The sequence below is a fragment of the Dermacentor silvarum genome, chromosome 9 (assembly GCF_013339745.2).
Source record: "Dermacentor silvarum isolate Dsil-2018 chromosome 9, BIME_Dsil_1.4, whole genome shotgun sequence".
Taxonomy (NCBI): Eukaryota; Metazoa; Arthropoda; class Arachnida; order Ixodida; family Ixodidae; genus Dermacentor; species Dermacentor silvarum.
In genome coordinates this window covers 13135879-13162223 of record NC_051162.1, presented here as the reverse complement: position 1 = coordinate 13162223, position 26345 = coordinate 13135879, and the positions used below count along the sequence as shown (strand labels likewise).

At 52.6% G+C, this 26345-nt stretch overlaps 1 protein-coding gene across 2 annotated transcripts in view; it reads left to right on the top strand.

The window, feature by feature from the left end:
• LOC119465143 (cholinesterase 1-like) overlaps window positions 1-26345 on the top strand; it is an 84499-nt gene that overhangs the window by 25492 nt on the left and 32662 nt on the right. Inside the window, exon 2 of one of the 2 annotated variants that reach the window (XM_037725943.2) lies at window positions 11270-11478. In XM_037725943.2, coding sequence (XP_037581871.1) covers window positions 11275-11478 — 204 coding nt within the window. In that variant the 5' untranslated portion in view covers window positions 11270-11274. Of the gene's footprint in view, window positions 1-11244; window positions 11479-26345 lie in introns of those variants that run through there. The other variant, XM_037725944.2, reaches the window with a different exon arrangement.

Sequence of the window (26345 nt, the reverse complement as noted above, 5' to 3'; positions counted from 1 at the left end):
GGAGATGAAATCGTCGCCGCGCCGAACGCTGTATGTGCGTGTGAAAGGGCGCGAGGGACGCGCGCTTTCACGGGGAGTGAACCCACGGCGGAGAACAAACGCGCGTTCTGCGCCTTGCTCCCTTAAGGGCTGCAGAAGTAGGCGTCTCTTTCCTCCTTTACAATCACCATATATGTAGAGCAAACGAGCCTTCTTCCGACGCGCGAAAGGCCTGGGGGAGGGGGGGGGGAGGGGGAGGGAAGGCAGGTGACGTTTAGCTGCGGCACCAAGTGCCTATTTATATCAGAGGCTCCGGCAACAGTCACCAACGCCGCACGCATGTTGAGCGAACGCGGGCAAAACGCCGACGGCGTCGACAACAGTTCTGCGCGTTGCTGGTGCTGCTGCATGTCCAAATTTATACAGCTGATAAAACTTCTATCTTTACTCCGTATAGCTCTCTACAAATTTGCTATCGCAATTGATGCTTCGCCTTTCAGGTGAAACTGCGACAACTTTTATTGCGATAGCAATTATATGGACACTCAAAAGCAGATTTCTGCCGTCGGCGTCGCCGTCGCCGTGAGGTTCCGTATGACGTCATTTGGAGATGAAATCGTCGCCGCGCGCCGAACGCTGTATGTGCGAGTGAAAGGGCGCGAGGGGCGCGTCTTTCACGGGGAGTGAACGCGCGGCGGAGAACAAACGCGCGTTCTGCGCCGTGCTCGCTTAAGGGCTGCAGAAGTAGGCGTCTCTTTTCTCCTTTACAATCACCATATATGTAGAGCAAACGCGCCTTCTTCAGACGCGCGAGAGGCCGTGGGGGAGGGGGAGGGAAGGGAGGCGACGTTTAGCTGTGGCACCAAGTGCCTATTTATATCAGAGGCTCCAGCAACAGTCACCAACGCCGCACGCATTTTGAGCTAACGCGGGCAAAACGCCGATGGCGTCGACAACAGTTCTGCGTGTTGTTGCTACCAAAGCCGCTCACCTTACTTCGTATGACATTGCTGTGTTGCTATCGCATTCATTGCTTCGCCCTTAGGGCGAAACTGTGACATTTTTTTGTCATGAACACCTTGGACCTCCTGGCGCCTGCTGTGCCTTACTTGTCCCGTCGGTGGCGTCGAATGAACGAGGGGACGTCCCTTTTGCCAAACACGCCGAGGTCCGCTCGAGCGCCCTCGCGCCTGATTAACTTAGTTTCCCCTTGGGGTGTCAACGGTTGCCTCATTGGCTGTCATCGGTTCCGCGACCAACCTGCTTAATGAAAGAGATCTCTTGCTGAAGTGTTCATATATAAATAAAATGTCGCAGTTTCGCCCGAAAGGCGAAGCATCAATTGCGATAGCAAATTGGTAGAGAGCTATTCGGAGTAGGGATAGTAGAGTAGTTTTATCGGCCGCATAAACTTGGACACATTCGCTTTCTAACTGAATTGACAAGCGTGGTGTCATCGCGCACAAGCAAACATGAATAGATCACACTGAATGACCGCAGACAACGACTGTCAAAACGCTGGCGCGGCCGCTGCAGCGGGCGAAGAATCGTTTGGTCTATCGCTTCAACGGAAACTGAGCGGCGAATGGACAGCGGATAAAGGTCAGAGCCGTGTGGAGACACGGCTGGGCTCGAGTGCGCGCGCCAGGCGAGCCCGGCCGTGGTGGAGATAAAGAGACGGTGCGGGCGACGGCACCACAGCCAGTGCAAGCGTTTTTGTTGGCAGAGTAGAAGCTGCTCCCCCCGTCCCTCCCGCGCTGCCTCCCCGCTTTTTTTTTTTTTTTGCTTTCGCGTGGGAGATTGCGTTGCCAGTTCTCCTTGCGCTGGGTTGCAAGATAAGCATCTGGTGCCGCAGCACAGCGTCGCTCCGTCTCGCTCCCCCCCCATACCCCCACGGCCTTTTGGGCGACAATCGCGTTTGCTTTCCGCCGTGCGTTGGCTCTCCGTGATAGCGCGCTGTCCCCCGCGCGCTTTTACTCGTACGGCGCGCGGCGACGATTTTATCGCCCTTGGAATCTATACGGAACCTGACGGCGACGGCGACGGCGACGCCGACGGCAAAAATCCCGTTGAAGTCTCCATATAATTGCTATCGCAATAATAACAACTAACAGCTAAACTAAGAACTACGCATAGGCAACTTTTTTTAACTGTAGCACTCATTGTGATTACAGTTACACGTTGACAATATCTAGTACGAGCGCAGTACCGTTCGTACGCTACAAGTTTTTCATTGTAACTTCGCAGTTTTATTGTCGTACATTAAGCATAGGAGGCTCAAGCCCGCCAGATCCGTTTATCTGAGTGGGCGTTCTCGCGGAGCGAGGCGAAGCTTCGAGCCGCGGCTGCGAAGTGGGGGAGCGTGACGTCAACGGCCAACGCCAGCGCGCGGGCCTAGGATGGCGTCTCGTGGTTAGAGAAACGGGAGCAGATGCGCGCCTTGTTTAAAAGGATGACGTCGCGTGGGAAACAAAACATGAAGACGCTGGCTCGCGCTCTAGCCTACTACGCCACATCGTTATTCTTGTAGGTGGCGTCGTGAGTCTTGATACGCGGTGATTCACATATCGTAAACAACCAGCGTAGTGGTTGCTGCGTTGGAGCGGAGCGTTACGCCCGTATTCAACAACGTTCCTCTAGTCAACACACCAACACGACTCAAGAGAGAAGATGGCACCGCCATCCCACCACAGAAGTGGTCACTGAGCTTCATGATCATTCACGGGAATTCATGAGAATTGTCGCGTCTTTATTCTCGATTATTCTGCGCAGTACGACAATTGAAATTTGGAGTCTGATATCTCGGAGCACGGACACGCTAGAATAATTCTTCCGACTGATACTGTGTAGAAACTCGACTGTCTCTAAGTTTTCAATACAAACATACCCACTTACTGCAGTCAACAAAAAATAATTGTTCAATTTTAGTTAATTGGGCTGCTCACAGCGATAATTATCATCTCACTTTGTGCCCCCCTAGCCACATAACTTATTTGCACAGGTGGTCTTCGCGTGCCTCCCAGTGCCTAACTTTAAGAAAACCATAAAGCTTAGTTTTGAATACCCTGTATTATCAGGCGCAGCCGCCAAGCACATGGCTGTATTGGGTAACGTCCTTTTCCTATAAGCTCGGAGAAACCGATACCTGGCTTCGCTACTGGTCTTCTTCCTCTTTCTGGGGTTTTACGTGCCAAAACCAGTTCTGATTATGAGGCACGCCGTAGTGGAAGGCTCCAGATTAATTTTGACCACCTGGGGTTCTTTAACCTGCACTACAACGCAAGAACACGGGCGTTTTTGCATTTCTCCTCCATCGAAATGCGGCCGCCGCGGCCGGGATTTGATCCCGCCATCTCGGGCTCAACGCCTGAGCTAACTGAGCCACCACGGAGGGCTACAAGTGTCGCTTTAGCCGTATAAAACGCGGGTTTATCGTGAGGAAAAACGGTAAATTTCGGTAAATATGGAAGGCTACTATCATCATCATCATCATCATTGACAGAAGCTGACCCCTCCCTTAGAAAAAACCTGGATCAGCCCCTGGTAACAATACACACGAGAGATACATGCTGCTTGAAGAACGAGACAAATATTTGTTCTCCAAAGGGAACCGTACAATACCATAATAGAATGAAAGCCGACACTGCGGCCGCAATGCACGCGCAGTCACCGAGTGATATTAAAAAATAAAATTAAATATAGAAGAGAAAGAAAGGAAATTATTCTTAAGGCATAAATGCATGTCATATGCAATTATGAACCACATTTGAGCGGTCTGAATGCAAATACCAGCGCGCGAAGTAGTACGAATGACCCTGCTACAGTGGCTAGTCTAGCCACTGTAATTACCCTGCCGAGCAGTATCGCCAGCAGTTTCCAACGGCGCGACCTTGATGCGGCCCAATCCACTTCGACCGCAGCGCCGCCACAGTATTTTTCCACGTCGGGCGCCTCACTGCAAAGCATGCGCCGCCCCAGCCGCTCGTCCCATTCGACCGTATTCTAGTACACTCTATCACAGAGTCAACGACAGTTCTGCCGCCGTCGCGGCGGCTCCGAGCTTTATTTCCCCGGTGACGTCACTGCCAAGCTGCGCCTCCACACTTGCCGGGGCGCAGCTTGGCCGGAAACTGAAACTAGGAAACCTATGTGAAAAAAAAAAATGTTCGAAAATTTTTAATCAGAATACTGTCATACGAGTAAATATTTCGTTTCAAATATTTTTTTGCTGTACTAAAACAACAACTGTTAATTTTGTTTCTATTTCGCAATTTTGTTTCTATTTCGCAACCAGTGATTCCGGCGCAAGACTTGAAAGACTGTGCAAACCAGCAATTATGTCGTGCGGAAGGCATTGCTTACTTGAATGCGGCGGTTTCAGAAGTCTTTTTCTTTTTTTAGTTTCCTTGCGTGTTTGTTCACAGTGTGGCGCGCGCTTCACTTCAAGTTTTGCGCGGCCTAGCGCACGGCATTCAATGGCGAAAGGTGTGAGTGCAGGTTTTTTGTTATCGTGCAAGATCACGGGGGCTGCGGCAGCCGACGCGCTGTGTCTCGTCGTGACGATAAATGCGGAACGCTCTGCGAAGAAACGTCGCGCAATGTTCGCTCACTCTCCGTAACACAGGCTCCGACGGGAAGCAACATTAGTAAGTCAAATGTTTTCTAAATGATAATGTGGCGCAATGTTGCCTTGTCTGATAACTGTTCGATATGAGTACATGGTGTCGCACGGAATCACGAATGATTCTGTGCAAAGGTTTCGCATATGTTGCTATACATTATGACTGTGTGCTGACTATAGTACTTTTCGTCCACTGAAACAGTTTTTGTTTGGTCAATTATATTGGTTGCAATATTCTAGACGAATAAAAGTGAAGTTGCTTTTGAAACCTCTTTGGCACTGTCATTTATTTCCATCCTATTTGCTCACCTTCATAAGGAACCTACTGGAGCAATTGCCGTCAATAACAGCCTAATTATGATTACATTAAGACATACGCCACTCCTATAGTTTTTTGAAACGCTGACGTTTCAGCTGAGGCGAGTCAAGTCGCAAGCTCGCCTCCTCAGCCTCAAAAGAAAAATAGCTGCGGCCGTAGCGGTCTAAATGCCGGACGCTGAAGAAATTCAAACATTCACGCCAAGCAGCATAAGATCTTGACGTCACTGTCATTTCCGCTTGTGACGGCAGTAATTGCCCCCCCCCCCCCCCCCCCCGATACGGTGATGGCGACGGTTGCAACGAGCCGCCATTTTCTTGACATGTGGACTTCTATGGAAGCTACGCGACCAGTTTACATATATACCTTCACCAGCACTCAACATTCAAAACTTTCTTCGGCCTGCAAAGAAACCGTGTTCTGTGCATGCGTGCAATTTCTGCACCCTTACAGCTGACGTTCGTGCGGCATTGCTTTCCGCACTAAATGCTCGAAACGCCCATCGATTCGAACTGCGTAGCATTCCAAACTGCAGCTCTAATGGCAGGTCACCACAACAAATTTCGCGCCTCTGAGAACAAAAATGACGTCACTTACGTGTTGAAAGGGTGTGGCGTCCAGTGGCGTAGCCAAGGGGGGGGGGGGGGGGTTGGGGGGGTTCTACCCCCCCCCCCCCCGAAGTGTTTGGCACCCCCTCCCCCCCCACTAACCCACCCTTTGCTCTCGTCGCTTCGCGCTGACATATTTCAAGAAACCGGTGCTACTTTCACACTTTCATTCCTGGGCGCTTCCGTTTGGGTTGGTCATTTACAGCGAATCATGTCTGCATATGGAAAAAAACTGTCACGGTGTTTGTCAAGGCCTTGACACTCTGTGAGGTTTTGGGCGCGAATGTGGCGGCCGCATTCTGAAACAACAAATGCGCAACAAATGCGTAACAAATGAAGCAACAAATGAAGCAACAAATGAAGCAACAAATGCGGCAGCCGCATTTTAGATGAAGGCGAAAATGCTCGAGGCCTGTTTACTTAGATTTAGGTGCACGTTAAAGTCCCCAGGTGGTCGAAATTTCCGGTATACATTTCCGCCGCTTCCCTTCAGGTGCCGGTTAGGCCGCGTTCGCGTAGGAACTTGGTCTCGAAGCTGGCGGAAGCGGCAAAATCTTGCGCAAAAATCCGCCCGCCTAGGCGGCAAAACAGGCAGAAAAACAGGCGGCGAGCCAAATTGGTCTCAGACCGATTTTTTCGCCATGCGGAAACGTGGCGGAAAGTCGTTCTGCTCGACCGGAAGCTACACTAGCATGTAAACTTCCGGTCGTAACATTGAACATGGCACCAAAAGTGTAGGCTGCAATGCTGATCGACGCGATCAAGAACCACCCCTTGCTCTACGACAAGAGAAGTTCTAAAACGTAATGTCAGCAATAGTCGCGATAGAATTCAACGTCGCGCGACAGGAGGTGCGGCAACGAAGCCTTGGCGTGACCCAACTTCTTACACTTTAGCAAAGCCAGGCGAACCCACCATTGCCGTTTCCGAGGTTTTCTTGTCTTCCGTTTATTCATTGTCCATTTCTAGAAAACAAGTAGGTAGAAGTATAAAAGCCATTTCTTCTTCCACTTCCATGACAGACAATAGTTAGGCAGATTCCCCGTTGGCGCTCCATAATTCTCCTCGCACGTGCGCGGTATGTTGCAGAAGTCGCGGGGTGCTTTTCTCGTCGCGACGATAGATTGGGAGCGTAGGTCTCACGTAGGACGCGCAGGCTTCGGCGAGCCTCAACACAAGGGCCAGCCCGGGTTTTAGCTTTGGTGTTCCCGTTGCCGCTTTCGTGTCCTGGAGGCGCCGAAAATAATACGAAATGATGAAATGTTATTACAACTTGTAAATAAAAGCTATTAAAGAAATATAATCACGCCTAGGCAGCAACCTGTGACACAGCGCTACCGCGCCCGTGTGAGGAGAATTACGGAACGCCAACGAGGAACTTATCGAAGGTCGAACTAAATTGCGCAAGATGATCACTTTTGATGACGGGTGGGTCAGTGAATGAACATACCGCTCGAAATAATGCGATAATGAGCGCCACCACGCCGACAAACGTACGCAGACTAGATGGATGTGGACGAAAGCGGCAGCGGCGGCCGCGGTGGCAGCAAAACAAATGTGAACTTGGACATGCGCGGAAAAGATTTTCCAGCCGCTTTGGCCTTTCCGGCCGCTTTGGCCTCTCCACCCGCTTGCCGCTTCCCAAGTGTGAACGTAGCCATAGTCTGCAGCGCAAAACGTCTCTCGTTTGCGATTGCGCCCCTACGGAAGGCTGGTAGTTACTGTTGTGTTGCTGAATCCCAAACCAGCAATTACGAAAGGCTGGTAGTTGCTGTTCTGTTGTGGAATCCCAAACCAGCAATGTACACACGAAAGGGTTGATGCCAGCAGTGAAATTCCACCGACTCGCAGCAGAATGCACGAAACAGACAGCCGACAAGCATGGATTACTGCTGTGCGCAGTGCAGCGTAAGTAAACTCTTGTTGCAGGCTCTGACAGTTCTCGTCGGAGTTCACGCGTCCTGAGAAATTGATTATGTGAACTATGCACTGAACAAGACCGGAGTTAATTCCTGCATCACTAGTACACCAATCAATCGAGATTCTGTGAGGTACAAGGCCGCTTCCTGTTTGCACCGGCCTAAGTGAAGCAGAAATGACTCGCACGCACTACTTAAAATGCGTACACATGCCATAACTATGCAGTGCGGTGAAATATTCTGTACAATTCTGAATCTGTTGACGTAAAGGCAAATGACGGCTGCACGCTCGCACACAGCGGAAGACACAGCGGCCCATGCACTTGCCGCAGGAAATGCAAGGCGACGAAAGCTTCATAAAAAAAAGCATTACTCGTTTTTGCGCGTATTTAAGTTTTCTAGCGCAAAGACGCAGCGATCAAGTTATTGCTATGGGAGTAGGTATAGACCTTTTCACAAACCGACGTTGGAGCAGCGCCATTGGCCGACACGGGCGACGTCTACCGTCAGAACATGTTATGCCGCCATTTTGGACTGTGCGCCTTGCGAGAGCAGGCCGGCCGCATATCGGTTGTGTGATCTTCGCCGCGCATTATTTCGATTGTTTTCTTCCGCTTCGCTTGTTTTGTGCCGCTTGACTTGTTACATGTTTCACGTGTTCGCATGAGCGCTCAGTGTAGTGTGCCATGGCAACAGCAAGCCCAGCCAGTGGATGTGGTGTTTCGTTGTCGGTAGCGGCGGCAGCCACCTCTGCTTCGTCGAGACCTGGCGTGCTAATCAGCGGTATATTTCATTGTTATTGCTGGGCACATGTGACCGTATCGTTGATTGAATCTGATCACCATTACGTTTCGCGGTTGAGGGTTGCCTCATTTAGCGAAAGCAGGCGCGTACGTAGCTGTCGGGCAATGCTTAGAACCAGGCGCCGGCGGCCCGACGAAGCGTGTCACTGGTTGGTAGATATGCGGTGGTTACTCCATACACTTCCGACGCAACTGAACAGCTCAATCATGCAAAATTTATTGGATCTGGTGCGGTGCAGGGTGCTTATAACCAAATGTCAAAGCATAAGCTCGGCGATCGAGCAGCGCGGTACCTGCAGCGAACCGACGCGCGACAGTGATCACAGATGCCAGCGCAACTGATACAGCCCAGGTGCTAGATTTTTATTTTTAGTATTTATTTATTTATACATACTGTCAATCCCAATAGGGATTATAACAGGACTTGTTATAAAGATATATTTGTTTACCTAATTTTTACGTTTGTTTACCTAGCTGGAATGGCTTTTCTTTCGAATGTCTGAATTTGGAACAAGCTTCGCTCACGGTGTACCTTAACGTAGATCGTGCGCGAAGTTTGTATTGAAGATATCGCGTACGGCAAGAATTCTTCGTGTGCGCTATCTCTGAAGCGAAATAAGCCAATAATGTTGCAGCGTTAGGGCCATATCTGCTCTTTCCCTTGTTTCCCTTGCACCGTCTCACTGTGCTATGTTCAAAGTAATGTCGAGTTTTAACAATTGTCGAATAAATACATATGCATATGACTGTAAACCGCTACTGACCGTGAGTGAAAAGCGCTTAGTGGTCAGCGAAGCGGTCACTGCACGCACGTAAGTAGTTCACTTGATCGACTGCGCGAATAATTTTTTTTTCGTTACTGTTATTCTTGCAAGCATGATGCTATTGTCCGCGTACCCATGCGAATACCGTTTTTTACGTTCTTACTTGCGCGGGCTCATTTAGCGCGTTTCTGCGCCACACACAGTTAGCGCATTACGGTTCCCGAACTCTAGCAGTGGCGCTAGGCCGCGCTGATGAGGTTGACACGTTCGTTTTTGCATACTCTTGCTGCCCAAGCACATATACAACGCTCAAAGATGGGTGAGCTCGATGCAGCACAACACTGTTGAAGTTAATTACCTTTATGGGTAAGGCCGCGCAGGGTGCGTGTTAACGCAGAGGCCATGTTTTGGTGGACACAGGGTCTGCATACATCTTCCATAGGACACAATTTTTCCAGATCGTTGCGAAGTGTATTTGCCGACTAGTTCTCTCGCAGAGTGCTCCAATTTGTCTTATACCGGTGTCACACGGCCACTTTTGATAGCGATTGAGAGCGATCTGGATCGGAATGTTCGACCGCGATTGGCTCCCTTTCGCAGATTGAGCAAAGAAGCCACTCGCGACGAAGAAATTTGGCCCATATCGGGCTCGATCACGATCAAAAGTGCGCCGTGTGACCCCCGCATTAGGCACTGGAATGAAGTCGTGTTTGAAAGAATAACAAATGTAGCCTCTGCCACTGCATACGAGAAGATATTGCATCGAAGAGCTGACAATTCTCGCAACCTATTGGGAAATGTGCCGAAAAGAGTTTACCAAAATGCGTTATTTTACTGATGTGTGCATTGGTTCACATTAGACTGAAATGCCAAGTCCTCAGGTGATGCAGGAAACCGGCGAAGCGTGAACATACCACATCGCGGCAGTGGTCTCGCGGAGTGCTGTGTTGTGGACACACTTAGTCCCCAAAATCGTTATTTTCCGCTGGTTGTTTGTGCACCCATAAACTGCACAGTGCTGGCCTGTAGCCTTTTGATGAGTATATATGCCATTATTTACGAGCGTAAGTCATTCGTGACAAAAATAAACGGAAACATCGAAGGAAAGCTACCACTCCGCAATGCAAGCTCACAGTCCAGGCCGAACGGGCAACACTGACACATACTCTCCACGCCAGACTATCGGAAGCGCCCTCGTGAAAACGTCTATAGCCTGGTAACACGTGCATATTCACATGTATAGCCGTCCTTGACCTGTGAAACGCACTTCGCCCCGACGAGGACGACGCCATCTACGCTTAACGGAGATTAACAATTAATGATGTCTTCTCCGATCGGGCGGGTCGTCTCAATGATGCGTTTTCGAAGACTGGTCCATTCAGTGGCGCGATGAGAGACGGTTGCTCCAAACGCCCACTGTACCTGTCGTACTTACTGTATTTTACTGAGCTTACATTACTTTTTGCTTAATTTCTTCACAAGCACATACACACGCGAGGGGGGGGGGGGTGTCCCATGTCTTTGATATACATTTACAGAGTCTGCTTAAACTACCGATATTTATTATCGATCACGTCACGTAGAGGAAAGCAGACGCTTGCCCCCCCCCCCCCCCCCCCCGGTCGGGCCGATGAACCCCCCCCCCCCCCCCCGAAAAGAATTTCTGGCTACGCCCCTGGTGGCGTCACATTAATATTTGTTCCACCGCAAGTGTTCCCTCGTCACACAGATAGCGCTAAGCCCCATGAACCGCCGCCAATGAGCAGCCGTTTGAACGTATGGACGCTTCGCTAACAGTTATATATTTCCCGTGTGCCCTATCTCGGAAGTTATCTGCCGCAAATACAAAGACTAAGTGTGACTTGTGGCTTCGTGTGAGCTGTGTTCTCGTGCGCATAGTGTTAGAGCTCGCCTAAACTCAGTTTCGGAGGCGCGTTGAAGCTCGAGACAGCACAAAGCGTTCACTCCGCCCCTGCTGCCGCTCTTCATCACCTCCGCATCATCAGAGCTCTGATAGCGAGTGTCCGGGCTCATCGAGTGCGATCCGTTCATGTTTTGACCCCATGATTGTTAATCTACTTAGTAAGCGAATGTTTTACTGCAATTTATACGGCCGATAAGCTATACTAACCTTACTTCGTATAGCTGTCTAATAATTTGCTATCGCAATCAATTTCGGGCGAAGCTGCTATTTTTGTCTTTAGTGTCGCTCGAAAGTCGTAGTGTCCCCTGTATTCTGCTGCATTCGTATAACAGGAGCCATGAACGGGCCCGTCGTGCTCGGCCTCATCCTGAGGACGCTCTTCTCCTCCATGGCGTACGACGTGGAGCGTCCCACCAAGCTGGGTCCCGTGGGCGGACGGAAGCTCGAGGTGCTGGGAACAACCATCGAGGAGTACCGAGGCATCCCGTACGCGGAGCCACCCGTGGGAGAGCTGCGCTTCAAGCCCCCAGTGCCCGCCAAGGTGAGCTCACGGTGATACAATCGCTTGTCGTCCTAGACACCAGCGAAGGATTAGTTGTAACGCATTTTGGTGGTTCATGCGGATGTATTCAGAGGCTGCGTTCCTATACCCGACGTCTCGTTCCTCGTTCCAATTGAAGCCGGGAAAAGAAACTGCTTCGCGAAGACACCACCGAAGCCAAAACAATGCAGACTATTGTGCTGTCCAAACAAGACGGCGGTAGAGCAGAATGCTTATAAACTCCGTGAGAAGGTTGCTTGCGCATAAGAAAACGTAATCGCGCTTTTGTTTATGCGCTTATTGTAAGCTACGTTGTGTTTTTCTGAGGCTCGCACGCACAATATGTTAAAATGCAGCGATGGTATCTGTAAGAGACGCAACGACACCAAAAAGACGAGGACGGGAAGACACACAAAATGTGCACCACAAAATAAGCGCCAACTTCTACGCTTATAGTTTCCAGCTTTTTTTCACCTTGCCGATAATCATTTGCACGTGAATTGCTAAGCATAAAACAGGTGCCACTGAAGTATATACCGATTTCAAACATATCCTTGTAAAAATTCATGTTCGCTTTGCGATAAAAGAAATGATGGCATACGCCATCGAGACAAATGTGTCAGCACGCTATGAATTCTGTGTTGCAAAGCGAACTTGACTTCCTAAAAAGATAAGTTTTGAGATCGGTATTCAGTTGCACCTTTTGTTGTAAGCTTATATAGCAGGCTACGTTTACGTGTTTACGACAAGACGAAAAAATCATGCCGATCCTATACGCACCCTGGGAATCGATGTAAGCAAAGCTTTCTGTGCTGTTTGCTTTGATTGACTTTAATGAGCGATAACTAGAGGTGATGTTGACGGCGAACATTTAATTTCTTCAGCGTTTAGTACAATACTAGAGTGGTCAGTTCATGCTAAACGTTACCTTGCGTGCATCGTTGCTGTTTGCGTAACACAGAGAACACACAGCGTGACGTGTTTGCTTGAGGCGTTGTTGTGCGCCATTATTCATAACATCCGATAACCTTAGCATTCTCATTGCCTCACAGGGCACACAGCATCGTGACAGAAGTGCTAAACCTTAATTGAATTATGAGGCTGTACGTGCCAAAACCACAATAGGGTAATGAGGCACGCCATAATGGCGGATTTAGGACTAATTTCTAACCCTGGTGTTCTTTAACGTGCACCTAAATCTAAGTGCACGAACGCTTTTGTATTTTACCCCCGTCGAAATGTGGCTGCAGTGGTCGAACCGGCGACCTCAAGCAAACGCCATAGCCGACCGCAATGCTACTGTGGCGGGCACAGAAGTGTTGATTTGAGGTGCGGCCGCTTCCCTCGTGTCGCCTAAACGCTACGGTGCTTTAATGCGGTTTTGCGTCGGCACGCCCTGGGTCAGTTGCCCGCTTGACAAATTTTCGCTGTATATATTTAGTTACGATAGTAATTATGTAGACACTCCAGGCGCATTTTTGCCGTGGCCGTGATGTTCCGTGTAAAGTCCAAGGGCGATAACACCGTCGCCGCGCGCCATATGCTGCATGTGCGAGTGAAAGCGTGCAAGGGCAGCCGACGATCGCGGCTCAATCTCGCGGGCGCAATGGAGAAAGCACGAAGCAAGCGCGCCGTCTTCGGTCGCGCGGTAGGTTCTGTGAGGGGGGGGGGGGGGGGGGGCGTTGTACTCCCGCAGCAACTTCGTATAGAACTTTTCACAAACCGACGTTTGAGTAGCGCCATTGCCCGACACGGGCGACGTCTAGCGTCAGAACATGCTATGCCGCCATTTTGGACTGTGGGCCTTGCGAGAGCAGGCTGGCCGCACTTCGGCTGTGTGAGCTTCGCCGAGAATTATTTCGATTGTTTTCTTCCGCTTCGCTTGTCTTGTGCTACTTGACTTGTTACATGCTTCACGTGCTCGCGTGTGCGCTCAGTGTGAACTGCAATGGCAATAGAAAGCCCAGCCAGTGTACGACGTATGTGGCGTTTCGTCGTCGGTAGCGGCCGCATCCGCGTCTGCTTCGTCGAGACCTGGCGTGCTAATCAGCGGTATTTTAAGTGCGAAACACTTTAGAGGCCCGGGCTGTCGACATTGGCATCCGTGGCGCGTTTAAGTGCGAAGCACTTTAGGGGCCCGGGCTGTGGGCGTCCGTCGCGCGTGATCACGTCCGGGCTGTAGCGCTACTCCAGCACCGGCGCATCACTGCTTCGCACTTTCCCAGGTTTCACGTTAGTGGAGCTGTATTTCTTACCCCGCTCTTTGCTGCTCTCGAATGTAATATATATTTTTTTCATTGTTATTGCTGGGCCCATGTGTCTGTAGTCGTCGATTGAATCTGATCACCATTAAGTTTCGCGGTTGAATGTTACCTCATTTAGCGAAAACAGGCGCGTACGTAGCTGTCCGGCAATACTTAGAACCAAGCGCTGGCGGCCAGCCGACGCGTGTCAGCGGTTGGTAGATATGCGGTGGTTACTCCATACGCTTCCGACGCAACTCAACAGCTGAGTCATGCAAAATTTATTGAATCTGGTGCAGCGCAGGGTGCTTATAACCAAATGTCAAAGCAGAAGCGTAGCGCTCGAGCTGCGCGGTATCTGCGGCGAACTGATACACCCCAGGCATGATACAGCCCAGGTGCTAGATTTCGAAATTACCTTTATGTGCAGGGCCGCACAGGGCGCGTGTGAACGCAGAGACAATGTTTTCGCGGACACAGGGGCTGCATACATGTTCCATAGGGCACGATTTTTCCAGATCGTTGCGAAGTGTATTTACCGACTATAGTTCTCTTGCAGAATGCTTCAATTTGTCTCATACCGGTGTCACCCGGCCATTTTTGATCGCGATCGAGCCCAATCTGGATCGGAATGTTCGACCACATTTAGCTCCCTTCCGCAGACTGAGCAAAGAAGCCAATCGCGCCCGGAAATTCGATCCAGATCGGGCTCGATCTCGATCAAAAGTGCGCCGTGTGACCCCCGTATTAGGCACTGGAATGAAGTCGCGTTTGAAAGAATAACAAATGTGGCCTCTGCCACTACATACGAGAAAATATTGCATCGAAGAGCTGACAATTCTCGCAACCTATTGGGAAATATGCCGAAAAGGGTTTACCAAAATGCATTATTTTACTGATGTGTGCATTGGTTCACATTAGACTGAAATGCCAAGTACTCAGGTGATGCAGGAAACCGATGAAGCGTGAACATACCACATCGGCAGGAGTCTCGCGGAGTGCTGTGTTGTGGACACACTTAGTCCCCAAAATCGTTATTTTCCGCTGGTTGTTTGTGCACCCATAAACTGCAGTGCTGGCCTGTAGCCTTTTGATGAGTATATATGACATTATTTACGAGCGTAAGTCATTCGTGACAAAAATAAACGGAAACATGGAAAGAAAGCTACCACTCCGCAATGCAAGCGCAAGGCAAGCCCACAGTCCAGACCGAACAGGCAACCCTGACACATACTCTCCACGCCAGACCGTCGGAAGCGCCCGCATGAAAACGTCTAGTGGTTAGGGCGTCCACCTCGGCTGCGGGAGGTGGTTCGTTCGAAACCCACCGCCGGAGACCCAAACGGTTATAAAACGGGTACAGACGTGACCCTGGCCTGGCGCCCGGCTTTCTTTCTGGGGTAGGCGTCTGGGGGAGGCCTCGCAAATCCCGCCCTTGGGGTTATTCGTAGCTCAATAGTTTCGAACTGCTCTAGCCTGAAAAGGTGGTCCTCGATACGTCGTGATACTGTCACGTGGTTCACAGGTTTTTCACAGGTTGCTTCTGTGGTCCCGCAGATTATTCTGTGTTGGTCCCACCTTCGGGTGGTTGTACGTTCGTGCCCTCGCCTCGTCGAGCGCCTTGAGTATCAGGATTTCAAGAAATCCTGACCTTATCGTTGCTGTCCCTGCATAGTCCAATGCAGTTCCTCTGCTGCGGCTAGCCGTCTGACAGGTAAAACATGGCTGTCTGACATGTAAAAAAGTGATGTCTGGGCCGCTCCCATGGCGGTCATTTCCCATGGCCGCTCCCATGGCTGTCATTGGCTCTCATGGCGGTCATTGGCTCCCATGGCGGTCGGGCCGCTCCCATGGCCGTCATTTCCCGTGGCCCGTGGCCCGGACGGGCCACGGGCCGGGCCGGGTAGGTCAGTTTTTTCACGGGCTCGGGCCGGGCTCGGGCACGGCATGTGCTTTTCGACGCGGGACCGGGCTCGGACTTTCTGGTGGTGTGCATGTAACGTGCAGCGAGTTATCCTCGCGCGTCGATCTCGACTCTGAAAAACCTGTTGCCCCGGCGCAGCTGGAAGCTAGCAGTGCTACTCCTGTGTACTTCCCTGTTCTTCTTCCGTCGTATTTTTCGCTGTTTGAACAGAATGTAAAAGTCGAGAAAGACCGAAGTCGCCTGAAAACAAAGGATGTCATTGTGTTCCTTACCTAAATCAATGTAATTAATGCTTTCAGCGCGGTGTAAGCGCGTTCGCGACTTGCTGATTCTTCAAAGGCGAATTGATAAAATGATGACTGGTAAGATAAGATAATTCGTCACGTGGCTGAAATACGGTACTGCGTCCATCCATGATTGCACGCATGTTCTCAACCGGCCGCCTAGCAGCAGTGCATTACGGTGCACCATGGGGGAACGAGAAGCTTTCTTTCTCCAATTACTCCATCCATGCGCTCCATCCATGACCGGTCGTGGCTGCGCTTCGGTTATAGTGTACTAGAATACGGTAGAGTGGGACGAGCGGCTGGGGCGGCGCATGCTTTGCGGTGAGGCGCCCGACGTGGAAAAAAAACTGTGGCGGCGCTGCGATAGAAGTGGATTGGGCCGCATCAAGGTCGCGCCTTTGGAAACTGCTGGCGATAATGCTCGGCAGGGTCATTCGTACTACTTCGCGCGCTGGTATTTGAGTTCAGACCGCTCAAATGGTGTTCATAATTGCATATGACATGTATTTATACCTTAAGAATAAATTCCTTTCATTCACTTCTTTATTTTATTTTTTTAATGCCGCTCGGTGGTCTTTTTCGGTCTCGGGCCGGGTTCTGGCCAATTTCGAACCAGGCTCGGGCCGGGCTCGGTCCTAAGGTAAAGGGGTGGCGGGCCGGGCCGGGCGGGTAACGTAGATTATTTCCGGGCCCGGGCCGGGCCCGGGCCGGGCCCGGGTCTCGCCATAAAACTTTTGGTCGGGCTCGGGCGGGCAGCTCAACGTAAAAACGGGCCCGGGCCGGGCTCGGACTGAAAAATTCGGCCCGTGCAGTGCTCTAGTCTAGGCGCTTCGATGGCTCATACTTCTGTGCGTGCTGCGTTCCCGCCGCTCTGTTTGCGTTGAAGGGATTGACAGCACAAAGGTCTCTTCGCTAGCTGCTGCTGCTGCGCTTCCTCTCCCCAGCGTTTTAACAGCGGGTGTCCGCGCTCATTGAGTGTGATGCGTTCATGTTTACCGGTGTGCGCTGACACCATGCTTGTTAATTAGTTCGTAGTAGCGATGTTTGCAAGTTTATACGACCGATAAAACGACTATCCTTACTTTGTATAGCTGTCTATAATTTGCTAGCCCCAATCCATGCTTCGCCTTACGGGCGAAACTGCGACTTTTTTGAGAAATAGCAGGAACGTTCATACCGTACCGCACCTTGAACTTAAATTTATCCAGTTAGTCCGCAACCGCTGTCGTGTCTGGGTAGGGCTTTTGTTTCGATTTAGCCGGTAACGTAGTCCGTAGCCACGACGATCCACTTATTAGCGGATGTTGACGTCCGAAATGGTCCCAACAAGTTCATTTCTATCTGCCGGAATGGTCGGCAAGGTGGCTCGATTGGCTGCAGCAATCCCACTGGCCTTGTTTGTGGCGTCTTGTGTCGCTGGCTCGGCATGTCTTGTTGCGATATCCAATCGATAGCCAATCAATAGCTAATCGATCAATAATCAATAAATTCCGGGAAATGCTGGGGATGACATGGTAGTGCTTAGCCTGGTCCAAATACGTGGCCATTACCTTTCGATAGCCAATCGATAGCCAATCAATAGTTAATCGATAATCGATCAATAAATTCAGGGAAATGCTGGGGATGACTTGGTAGTGCTTAGCCTAGCCCAAAAGCCAGGACTAGCTAGGTGACTATCAGCTCCGCTGTCTCTTTAGCATTGCGCCTCCAGTGCAAGCTACGCTGATTTTTTAGATGCGAGAGCATCATATGCTAATGCTCGGGGCAGTGTCCGTTCTGCGGCGTCCGCACCCATACTGCGCATGCGCAGCTCTCCCTCATTCTCCTCTCCTACGCAGGTGCGCGCTCTCCTCCTCCCTCTCCCCTCTCCGCCACAGGTGCGGCACAGCAAATCATCGCATATAACTCTCTCTCTCTCACTCTCTCCCTCTCTCTCTAAGGGTACGCCGGTAGGCGGCGCAAGTGTCGCGGCGCAGTATAAAGCGCGCGTTCGCTGTGCTTCCGTCATTCTCTCTCTGTGCAACGATGTGCGAAACGCCATGAACAACGTCAACGTCGGCGCTAGTTGCAGCGGCAGCGCCACCGCCGCGGAGCAGAGGAAGGCTCGGGAAGCCGGGGTTGTTGCGTTCCGAGCTTCGGGCACAGCTGCAACGTGTGCGACCGGCTTTGGTTCGACAACAACCTGAGCAAGGTCGGGAGCGTCCAGAACGAACGTCAGCGTTGGGGCAAGTCGTGAACGTTCCCGATCGAAGTGCAGGAACTCATGCAATGCCTACCCAGGAACGTTCCCGACGACGCGGCGATCGACGTACACATCAAACGAAAACAACCCCGTACAAACGTACGGGGTTGTTCCGTTCTCCGGAAGCCAGCTTCCGGAGAACGCTTCCGGCGTTTTTCTCTCTCGTCCGTAGCTATAGAGAGAGAGAGAGAGAGAGAGAGAGAGAGAACTTTATTCGTCAGAGTGGGAAGCTAGTTCATGGGCTCCTCAGGAAGGCCAGATGGCCGCCAGGCGATGCGTGACGGCGACCTCTTCGGCTCGCTCCACGGCTCGGAGTTGTACGTCCGGACTGGACGTACAGCACTTCCTTCCACGATGAAGGTGAGGGAGAGCCCAGGAGAGCGGGTGGAGGGGGATCCTCTTCGCAGTCCCAGAGGATGTGACTGAGCGTAGCTAGCTCGCCGCACAGGTGACAGTACGGACTTTATCTGGGTAAATGTAAGAGTATACGTAGGGGTTCGGATATGAGTATGTCTGTAACCTGCGCCAGGTGACCTCCTGACGCTTGTTTAGTTTACTGTGTGGTGCGGGCCTAGTGTGTCGCATAAGACGGTAGTACTGGGTTATGTCGTGATATGAGAGCAGGACTTCGTTTGAGGTCTCCGGGTACGGGAGGCCCACCGCTCGGCTGACGAATCCTCGAGCATGTTGGTGGGCCGCTTCGTTCCCTGGATTCCCCGCGTGAGCCGGGACCCATATCAACTCTACTGAGCGTGGTTCTCCACTGTTTTGTAGTGACTGTAGGAGCTTTTAGTGTAGTGTGTGCCACTATTCCTCGCGCAAAGTTTGTTATGGCGGTTTTGGAGTCGCTCATAACCATACAGGCGTCAGTTGAGGCCACAGCCAACGCAATGGCGGCTTCTTCTTCTTCGGTGGGTGTGGCAGCGCTTAGCGAGCTTGAAGTTGTCTGTGCCTTGAGTCCTGGGCCTGGAACGGCGCAAACGGCGTAGGTGTTGGGTCGATCAAAGTACTGGGCTGCGTCGACGTACGCCACAGCGGAGTTGGTCCCGTACGTCTTGTGTAGTGCCTGGGCCCTCGCTCTTCTTCTGCCGTCGTGGTGGCCGGCGAGTGTGTTTTTGGGCAGGGGTTTGATGATGAACATGCGCCTGATGTGTGGTGGGATGGTGGCGGGGTCGCTGCCCATCGGGGACGCTCTGAGGCCTAGTCGAGCGAGGATCCAGCGGCCGGTCTTGCTACCTTGAAGACGGTGAACCTGTGATGTGCGATGTGCTTCAATGAGTTCTTCGATGGTGTTGTGAACTCCCAGTTGAAGAAGTTTTTCGGTGGAGGTGTGTCTTGGTAAGCCGATGGCTACCTTGTATGCGTGTCGTATAATGCAGTCGAGGCGAGCTCGTTCTGTCTTCTGTAAGTGTAGGTATGGTAGTGCATAGGTGAGACGGCTGACGACAAAGGCTTGGACGAGTTGGAGCAGGTCCTTCTCTTTCATGCCCTGCTTACGCGCGCTCACTCTGTGCAGCAGTCTCATGGTCTGGTTCACCGTCATCTGGAGCCGGTCAATGGTGATGCCGTTCCGCCGGTTCTGCTGCAGTATCATGCCCAGTACTCGTATGTTCTCGACGTGGGTGACTGGCTGCCGGTTTACGCGTATCGTGATGTGAGGTGGGGGTGACTTGTGCTTGCTTCGGTCGGGTGGTCGGATAAGGAGGAGCTCCGACTTGTGCTGGGAGCACTCTAATCCCGCTGCCTTCAGGTGTTGCACGATGATGTCGGTGGCATGTTGGAGCGTTTCTTCAACTGTGCCGTCCGACCCTTCACACGTCCAGAGCGTGATGTCGTCGGCGTATAGCGTGTGTCTGAGTCCCGGGACTTCACTCAGTTTCGGAGGGAGGGTGCGCATTGCGAGGTTGAATAGGAATGGCGACAGGACTGCGCCTTGCGGCGTGCCTCTGTTCCCGAGCCGGATGGGAGCGGAGCGCAGGTCCCCCACCGCGAGCTCGACCGTCCTGCCTGTGAGGAACGACCTGATATAGTTGTAGGTTCGTTCGCCGGGTTGCAAGTCGGCTAAGCTCTCGAGCACTGCCGCGTGGAGCACATTGTCAAAAGCCTTATGGACGTCCAGACTCAGTAAAGCTTTCGTGCTCGAACCACTGTCTGGATGCAAGAGGTCGTGGTGTAATTGAAGGAGGACGTCCTGGGTAGACAAGTGTGCCCGAAAACCGAGCATCGTGGGTGGTAGAAGATCCTGTTCCTCTGCAAAGTTCTGTAAGCGGCAGAATATTACATGCTCCATGAGCTTGCCTATGCAGGAGGTAAGTGAAATGGGGCGAAGATTCTCTAGGTTCAGTTTCTTGCCCGGTTTTGGTATGAACGCCACCCGTGCGTGTTTCCACTCAGGAGGTAAACGGCCGGTATGCCAGCACTCGTTCATGTATTCGGTTATTGCTCTCACGGACTTCGGGTCGAGGTTACGCAGCGCCTTGTTCGTAACCCCGTCGGGGCCCGGCGCTGACGTCGTGCGCAGCTTGTGTAGCGCAGCGCAGACCTCTGCCTCCGAAATGTCAGCGTCCAGCTGTTCGTTGGGAGCTCCGACGTAGTGTGGCAAGTGCGTATCGCTCTGGCTCGAGGTGTTAATGTACCGGCTGGCGAGATCCGCAAGCAGCTCCGCGTCGGTGCCTGGGTATTGGTGTATAATTTTCGTCAGTTGATTACGTGCCGCCGACTTGGTGTTGCCGGGATCCAGCAGGTGTCGCAGCAGGTGCCATGTTTTCTTGCAGCTCAGCTGGCCGTTGAGGCTGTTGCAGATCTGGCCCCACTGCTGACGCTCCAGTGTAGAGGTGTGAGCTTCGATCTCCCGTTCGAGCTTCGCTATGCGCCGTCGCAGTGACGTTGGCGCTGCCACCTATGCGTGAGGCTTTCACGTGCTTCCCACATGTGCAAGAGGCGGGAATCTGTCGATGGCTGCTCTTGAGGCGCTACCACATCGTACGTCGTCGAAGTCACGTCGCGGCTCAGTGACCTGATCCATTCGTTGAGATCCAATATGGAGTCGGGTGCTGTTTCTTCGCGTAGCTGACGGAATTTATCCCATTTCGTAATGCGGGCCTTGGCCGTCTTCGCCCTGCTGGCGGCCGTTTCAAAAGACAGTGACAAAATGTAATTATCGCTGCCGACCGTGTGGCCTGTATTCTGCCACCGGGCGCCCGGTATATTCTTGCAAAGGGATAGGTCTGGCGTGGTGTCTCTGCACACACTGTTACCAACCCGTGTTGGTTGTTGTGGGTCGTTGAGTATAGTAAGCCCTAGATCTTGAGCGGTCTCCCATAATCGGGTGCCCTTGCGGTCGGGTTTTGGGTAACCCCACTCTAGATGTTTGGCGTTGAAGTCGCCCAAAATCAGTAATTGCGCTCCTTTGGCCAGCGAGACGCTTTGCGGAGGACTAGTGGGATGTAGTACCCTTGTCTCGTGGTGAGTTGTAAATGCTGAGGACGAAGAGCGGGCTGTCTCCCCTTCTCCTCGGCAGTATTTCAAGGAGTGTGTGTTGAATGTCTGTGCCTTCAATTTCGTGTTGTGTGGCTGTAAGGTTGCGGTGTACAAGGATGGCCGTGTTGGGGTGAGGCCCGTTGGCCGGTCCTAGCTGATTGTATGGAGTGTAACCTGGTAGTTTTACGGGAGTGTTCGTCTCTTGTAGTGCTATGATGTCTGGTGTGTCTTGCGTGTTGTGTTGGATGTGAAGCTGCAAGTGTCCCCGCTTAGTGCGGTAGCTCTTGCAGTTCCACTTCCATACTGTCAGGGTTGTTCGTGGGGCCATGTTACGTTTGTGGCGGTGTGAGGCCCTGCCTGGTGGGCTGGCGTTGGTGTGTGGCTGGCTTCTTACGGATTTCCTCTAATATGTAGTTTTGGCTGGTGTCTGTCGTTTCTTGTAGTGCGGCGAGCTGTGTGCTGTGTTTGGCTTGTGTAGCCTCCACAGAGCTCTTGAGTGTAGTGTATGTGTTTATCGTGTCCATGCGGAACGCGTGAAATTCCTGAAGGTGTGTGGCTATAAGTTCACTGATCACGTTAAAGCGTGCCTCGAGCTTAGTTTCTAGGGCGGAGATGGCCGCCGTTACGGCAGTGGCATTGTCCGCTTCGGTATGGAGCGAGGCAGTGGATGTGGCTGCCTTGCGCTTGTTTGAGCTTTGGGGCTGTGGTGCCGTGCTAGTGGAGGCGGATGAGAATACCCGTGTATGCGATGCAGGTGTTGATGTCGGTGTGGATGTGTGAGAGGCGAGAACCCTGTCTATCTTAGCTTCAAGGGATTGGATATAGGTAGTCAATTTAGCTATCTGGGACTGCTGAGCGGAGATTTGGGCTTGCTGGGTCGAAATCTGGGTTCTCAAGGCGGAATTCTCCTTGGCCATCTCCCTCACCTGTGAGTTGGATGCCAGCGACGCCGGGGGTCCATGTTGCCAGGCCACCATCTTGGGTGGCTCTCCGTGGCCTTGGCTAGACGACTGGAGCCGGCTTGCCGAGGGGGCTCGTGTGGTTGACCGAGATCTTGAGCGGCGGGTGCGGGACCGGGACCTGCTGGCTCGACGTTGAGGTTGGCCATTGGAGTCGAGCGGCGGGAACGACGACGACCGTGCTCGGAGGGACGGGGACCGGCTGCTGGAGCTGCCGCTGTGAGACGCACTGTGCCGGGTGACCCGGGCAGGTCCTTGTGCTTGCTTCGTTTGTGGGGTGTGCGGCGTCTTCTTGACGAAGCGGTATTTGCAGTTTGAACTGCTGGTATTGTGTGCCCCGCCGCAGACAATGCAGCGTGGCGCGCATGTTGAAGCTTCGCCCTCCTTGGGTGGGGGGTGCTCCCCGCCGCAACGGCGGCATCGCTGCTTGCGTGGCAAGGGACAGACGTCCGTGCGATGGCCAACCTTGCGGCAGTTGTAGCATGACTCCACCCGGTTGTAGAACGGATAGAGTCTGATGTCGGTGCCATGATAGAATATCCATTTCGGGAGGTCCTTACTTGTGAGTGTGACCACCAGGTGCCTAGTCTGGCCCATGCGTCTGCCGCTCACAATAGGCATGTCGGGTTTGCTGGCTTGGAGGTCTGCCAGTATCTCTTCGTCCGAGAAATCGTCGAACGCGTGAAACATGATGCCTCGCACTGCGTCGTCCGGAGGGGGAGCATACACGTGGAGGTCGACGGTGCGGGTGCCCACGTTGATGGATTTGATGCAGAGGTAGACTTGGGCACGCCGAGAGTCCACGACGCTCAGCGTGAAAGTGTTGTTGGTGGGATGCGTCCGTAGGCGATCCCGGGTGGTTGATCAGGCAACGAGGCTGCCTTGAGCAGGGCTTCGTGTAGCTGCCACGGTGGCACCTTGGTGAGGTCAATGGGTGACTGCGGGCGTCCCACGATGTGGATAGCGTCTGCTGGCATTCTAGGTAGCGGTGCGCGTCTGCGTTGGGGTGGCGGGCGCGGCTTGGGGTTCGATGTGCTCCGTCCGTTGCCGTAGGAGCTCGCTCCCGTCGCAATGAGGCTGGGAACTTCCTTGCCTTGAGCCTTGAGCTCGCGGCGGCGTCGTTCTTGAGCGATGTAGCCGGGTGACTTCCAGGAGTCGTCCGACCATTCTTCCTCTGAGATCAGTTCTCCTTCGACCGTGGACTCCATGTCGGTGGGCGACCGGGGCACGTCGAGGGAGCAGTTGCTGTGGCGCGAGGCCTACCTGGGGCCTTGCTCGCGCTAAGCCCGTTAGGCTTAGGGCGGCGAGCGGCGTTGTTCGGGGAAACTAAAACTCTCCTGGGAGAATCTCCGAAGGTCCAGCGTAGAGGATGATGTCTACGTGGTCCTGATACCTTCCCGCACCCACTCGTGCAAGAATCATACAAGTAGGTGAAGTTGGGGCGGCGAAAACACCGAAAATCGCAGGAGCCGACGTGGAGTGCGACCATCCACTCCGAGCGCTCGCAGCGTTCCTCCCGTAGCTATAGGTGTGCTGCGGTGCACAAGGGCGTTCGTTCCCGACGCGCGTTCTCTTTCTCTCGTTCGACGCGCGCTCTCTTTCTCGTCCGTAGCTAGGGGCGCTGCATTGCACAAGGGCGTTCGTTCCCGACGCGCGCTCTCTTTATCTCTCGTCCGTATAGCTGTGGTTTACCCGAATGATCCCCCGGTGCTTCGCCCACTGATCATCATTCACTTCGTGGATATGCTGTGATTTTTTTTTACCTATATCGCGCGAGCGTCCATCACACGTCATTTTAGCGCCTTTAAGCGGCGATAATCAGCGAGACTGGCAGAAGTACTCTCAAGTGCACTAAGCACTGCCATGTGCAAGAGTCGTCTATGCGATATTCCCTTCAGGACGACGTGTGACCATATTATAGCGCTCTCGCGCGATATAGCTAAAAAAATTAGTAGCTCTTCGCCTATCGAGGATATGGGGGTAAGCGAAGCTTGTCGTGTGTTTCTTCGGTGTTCATCCGAACGAATTGCGCTGACGAGTTCCACGTTGTGCTCGAACCACAACCGATCACACATGCACTGCAGCTGGATCCGAAGTTCCGGTTGAGAAACTCGCGCTGAAACCTGGCCGTCGCACCGGGCAAGTTGGCGCTAGCGTTGCCGAGGCGTGCACCACCGTTGTCGGGTTCCTGGAGGGCTAGACGACGCTGACGTTTGGCCTCAACATCGCGTTCCCGCAACTCGGGGTCCGCGGTTCTTCGCAAACGTTTATCCTGGGCTTCGGAAGCCCTCACGCTATAGAATCGGCACGTCGACGACGAGCCCTTTCCCGAGCGCGTTCATTCTGGATGGATTTTCATTAAATTTCTTCACAGTTTAATCTGTCCGTTACGTAAGACAATGAATGGCTCATACCCCCTCAAGCAATGGCTCATACCCCCGTAAACGCGGCCTCCCCATTACGACGACAGAGGAGAAGTGAAATTCTACGCTGGAATGATTAGCGGCGGACGCAGCCAGCTGTGAATTTACAGTGTTGCCAGGTCGTACGAGGCGGCGTAGCCCAAAGCTAGAGAAATAGTAGGCCTAATGTAGCCAAAAACAAAAAAAAAAAGAGCAAACAATTTCGTTGCCAAATGTAGCCCTTTTTATTTGCAGTTTTATATGTGTATGTATTTTCGCATTCGACTAGGGCAATCTTTTTTTTTTGCACAACCCGTCGTAACAATATGTCCGTGCCGCCGTGAGACCCTTGACATCAACAGCATCATGCTTTCACACAGAACACTTCTTGGTTGGCCCCGGAAGATCTCAATTTCCAGCGAATCGCTGCCGAGGGCGAAATCACAGTGCTTTACAGGTAGTGCTAAGTTATTATTTTTAGTTATTTACAGTAATATAAACTATGAACTCTGCTTTTTGAAGCGAAAGCTTCATTATGCTACCTCAGCAGCCGTGGGCAGCTCAACACTTTTCACCTTGAGAGCTAGAGGTCAAACCACAAGAGAGCATTAAGGCGCGTTTATAGTCCGGCGTTATCGGCACGCGGGCGAGCGTCATCAGACGCCAGGCGCGTCGGAGCGCATTGACCGCGCGTCCGGTTACGCTGGCGGCGCCAGTACGTCGAACCATCGGTCGAACTATAGCCGCTGTTGTTCTCGCCAACGTGACATAACCTGCGCGCGCGTTCACACTAGAGCACTGCACGGGCCGATTTTTTCAGCCTGGCCCGGGCCCGTTGTTACGTTGGGCTGCCCGCCCGAGCCCGACCAAAAGTGTTATGGCGAGACACGGGCCCGGCCCGGAAATAATCTGCGTTACCCGCCCGGCCCGCCACCCGTTTGCCTTAGGCCCGAGCCCGGCTCGAAACCGGCCCAAACCCGGCCCGAGACCGAAAAAGACATGCTTTTCAGAGTCGAGAAGCCCGAGGATAACTCGCTGCACGTTACATGCACACTACCAGAAAGTCCGAGCCCGGCCCGGGCCCGCGTCAAAAAACCCGAGCCCGGCCCGGGCCCGGGTCAAAAAGCACATGCCGTGCCCGAGCCTGGCCCGAGCCCGTGAAAAAACTGCCCGGCCCGGCCCGGCCCATGGGCCTGGCCGTGAGCGACGGTCCGATAACGTGAGCGACGGTCCGCTCACGTTATCAACGGGATAAGCTGGCTGTGAGCGGTGGATGATAAGACTAGTATAGAATAAAGCATAACGCGTCGCTACAAAATACCGGCCCAGT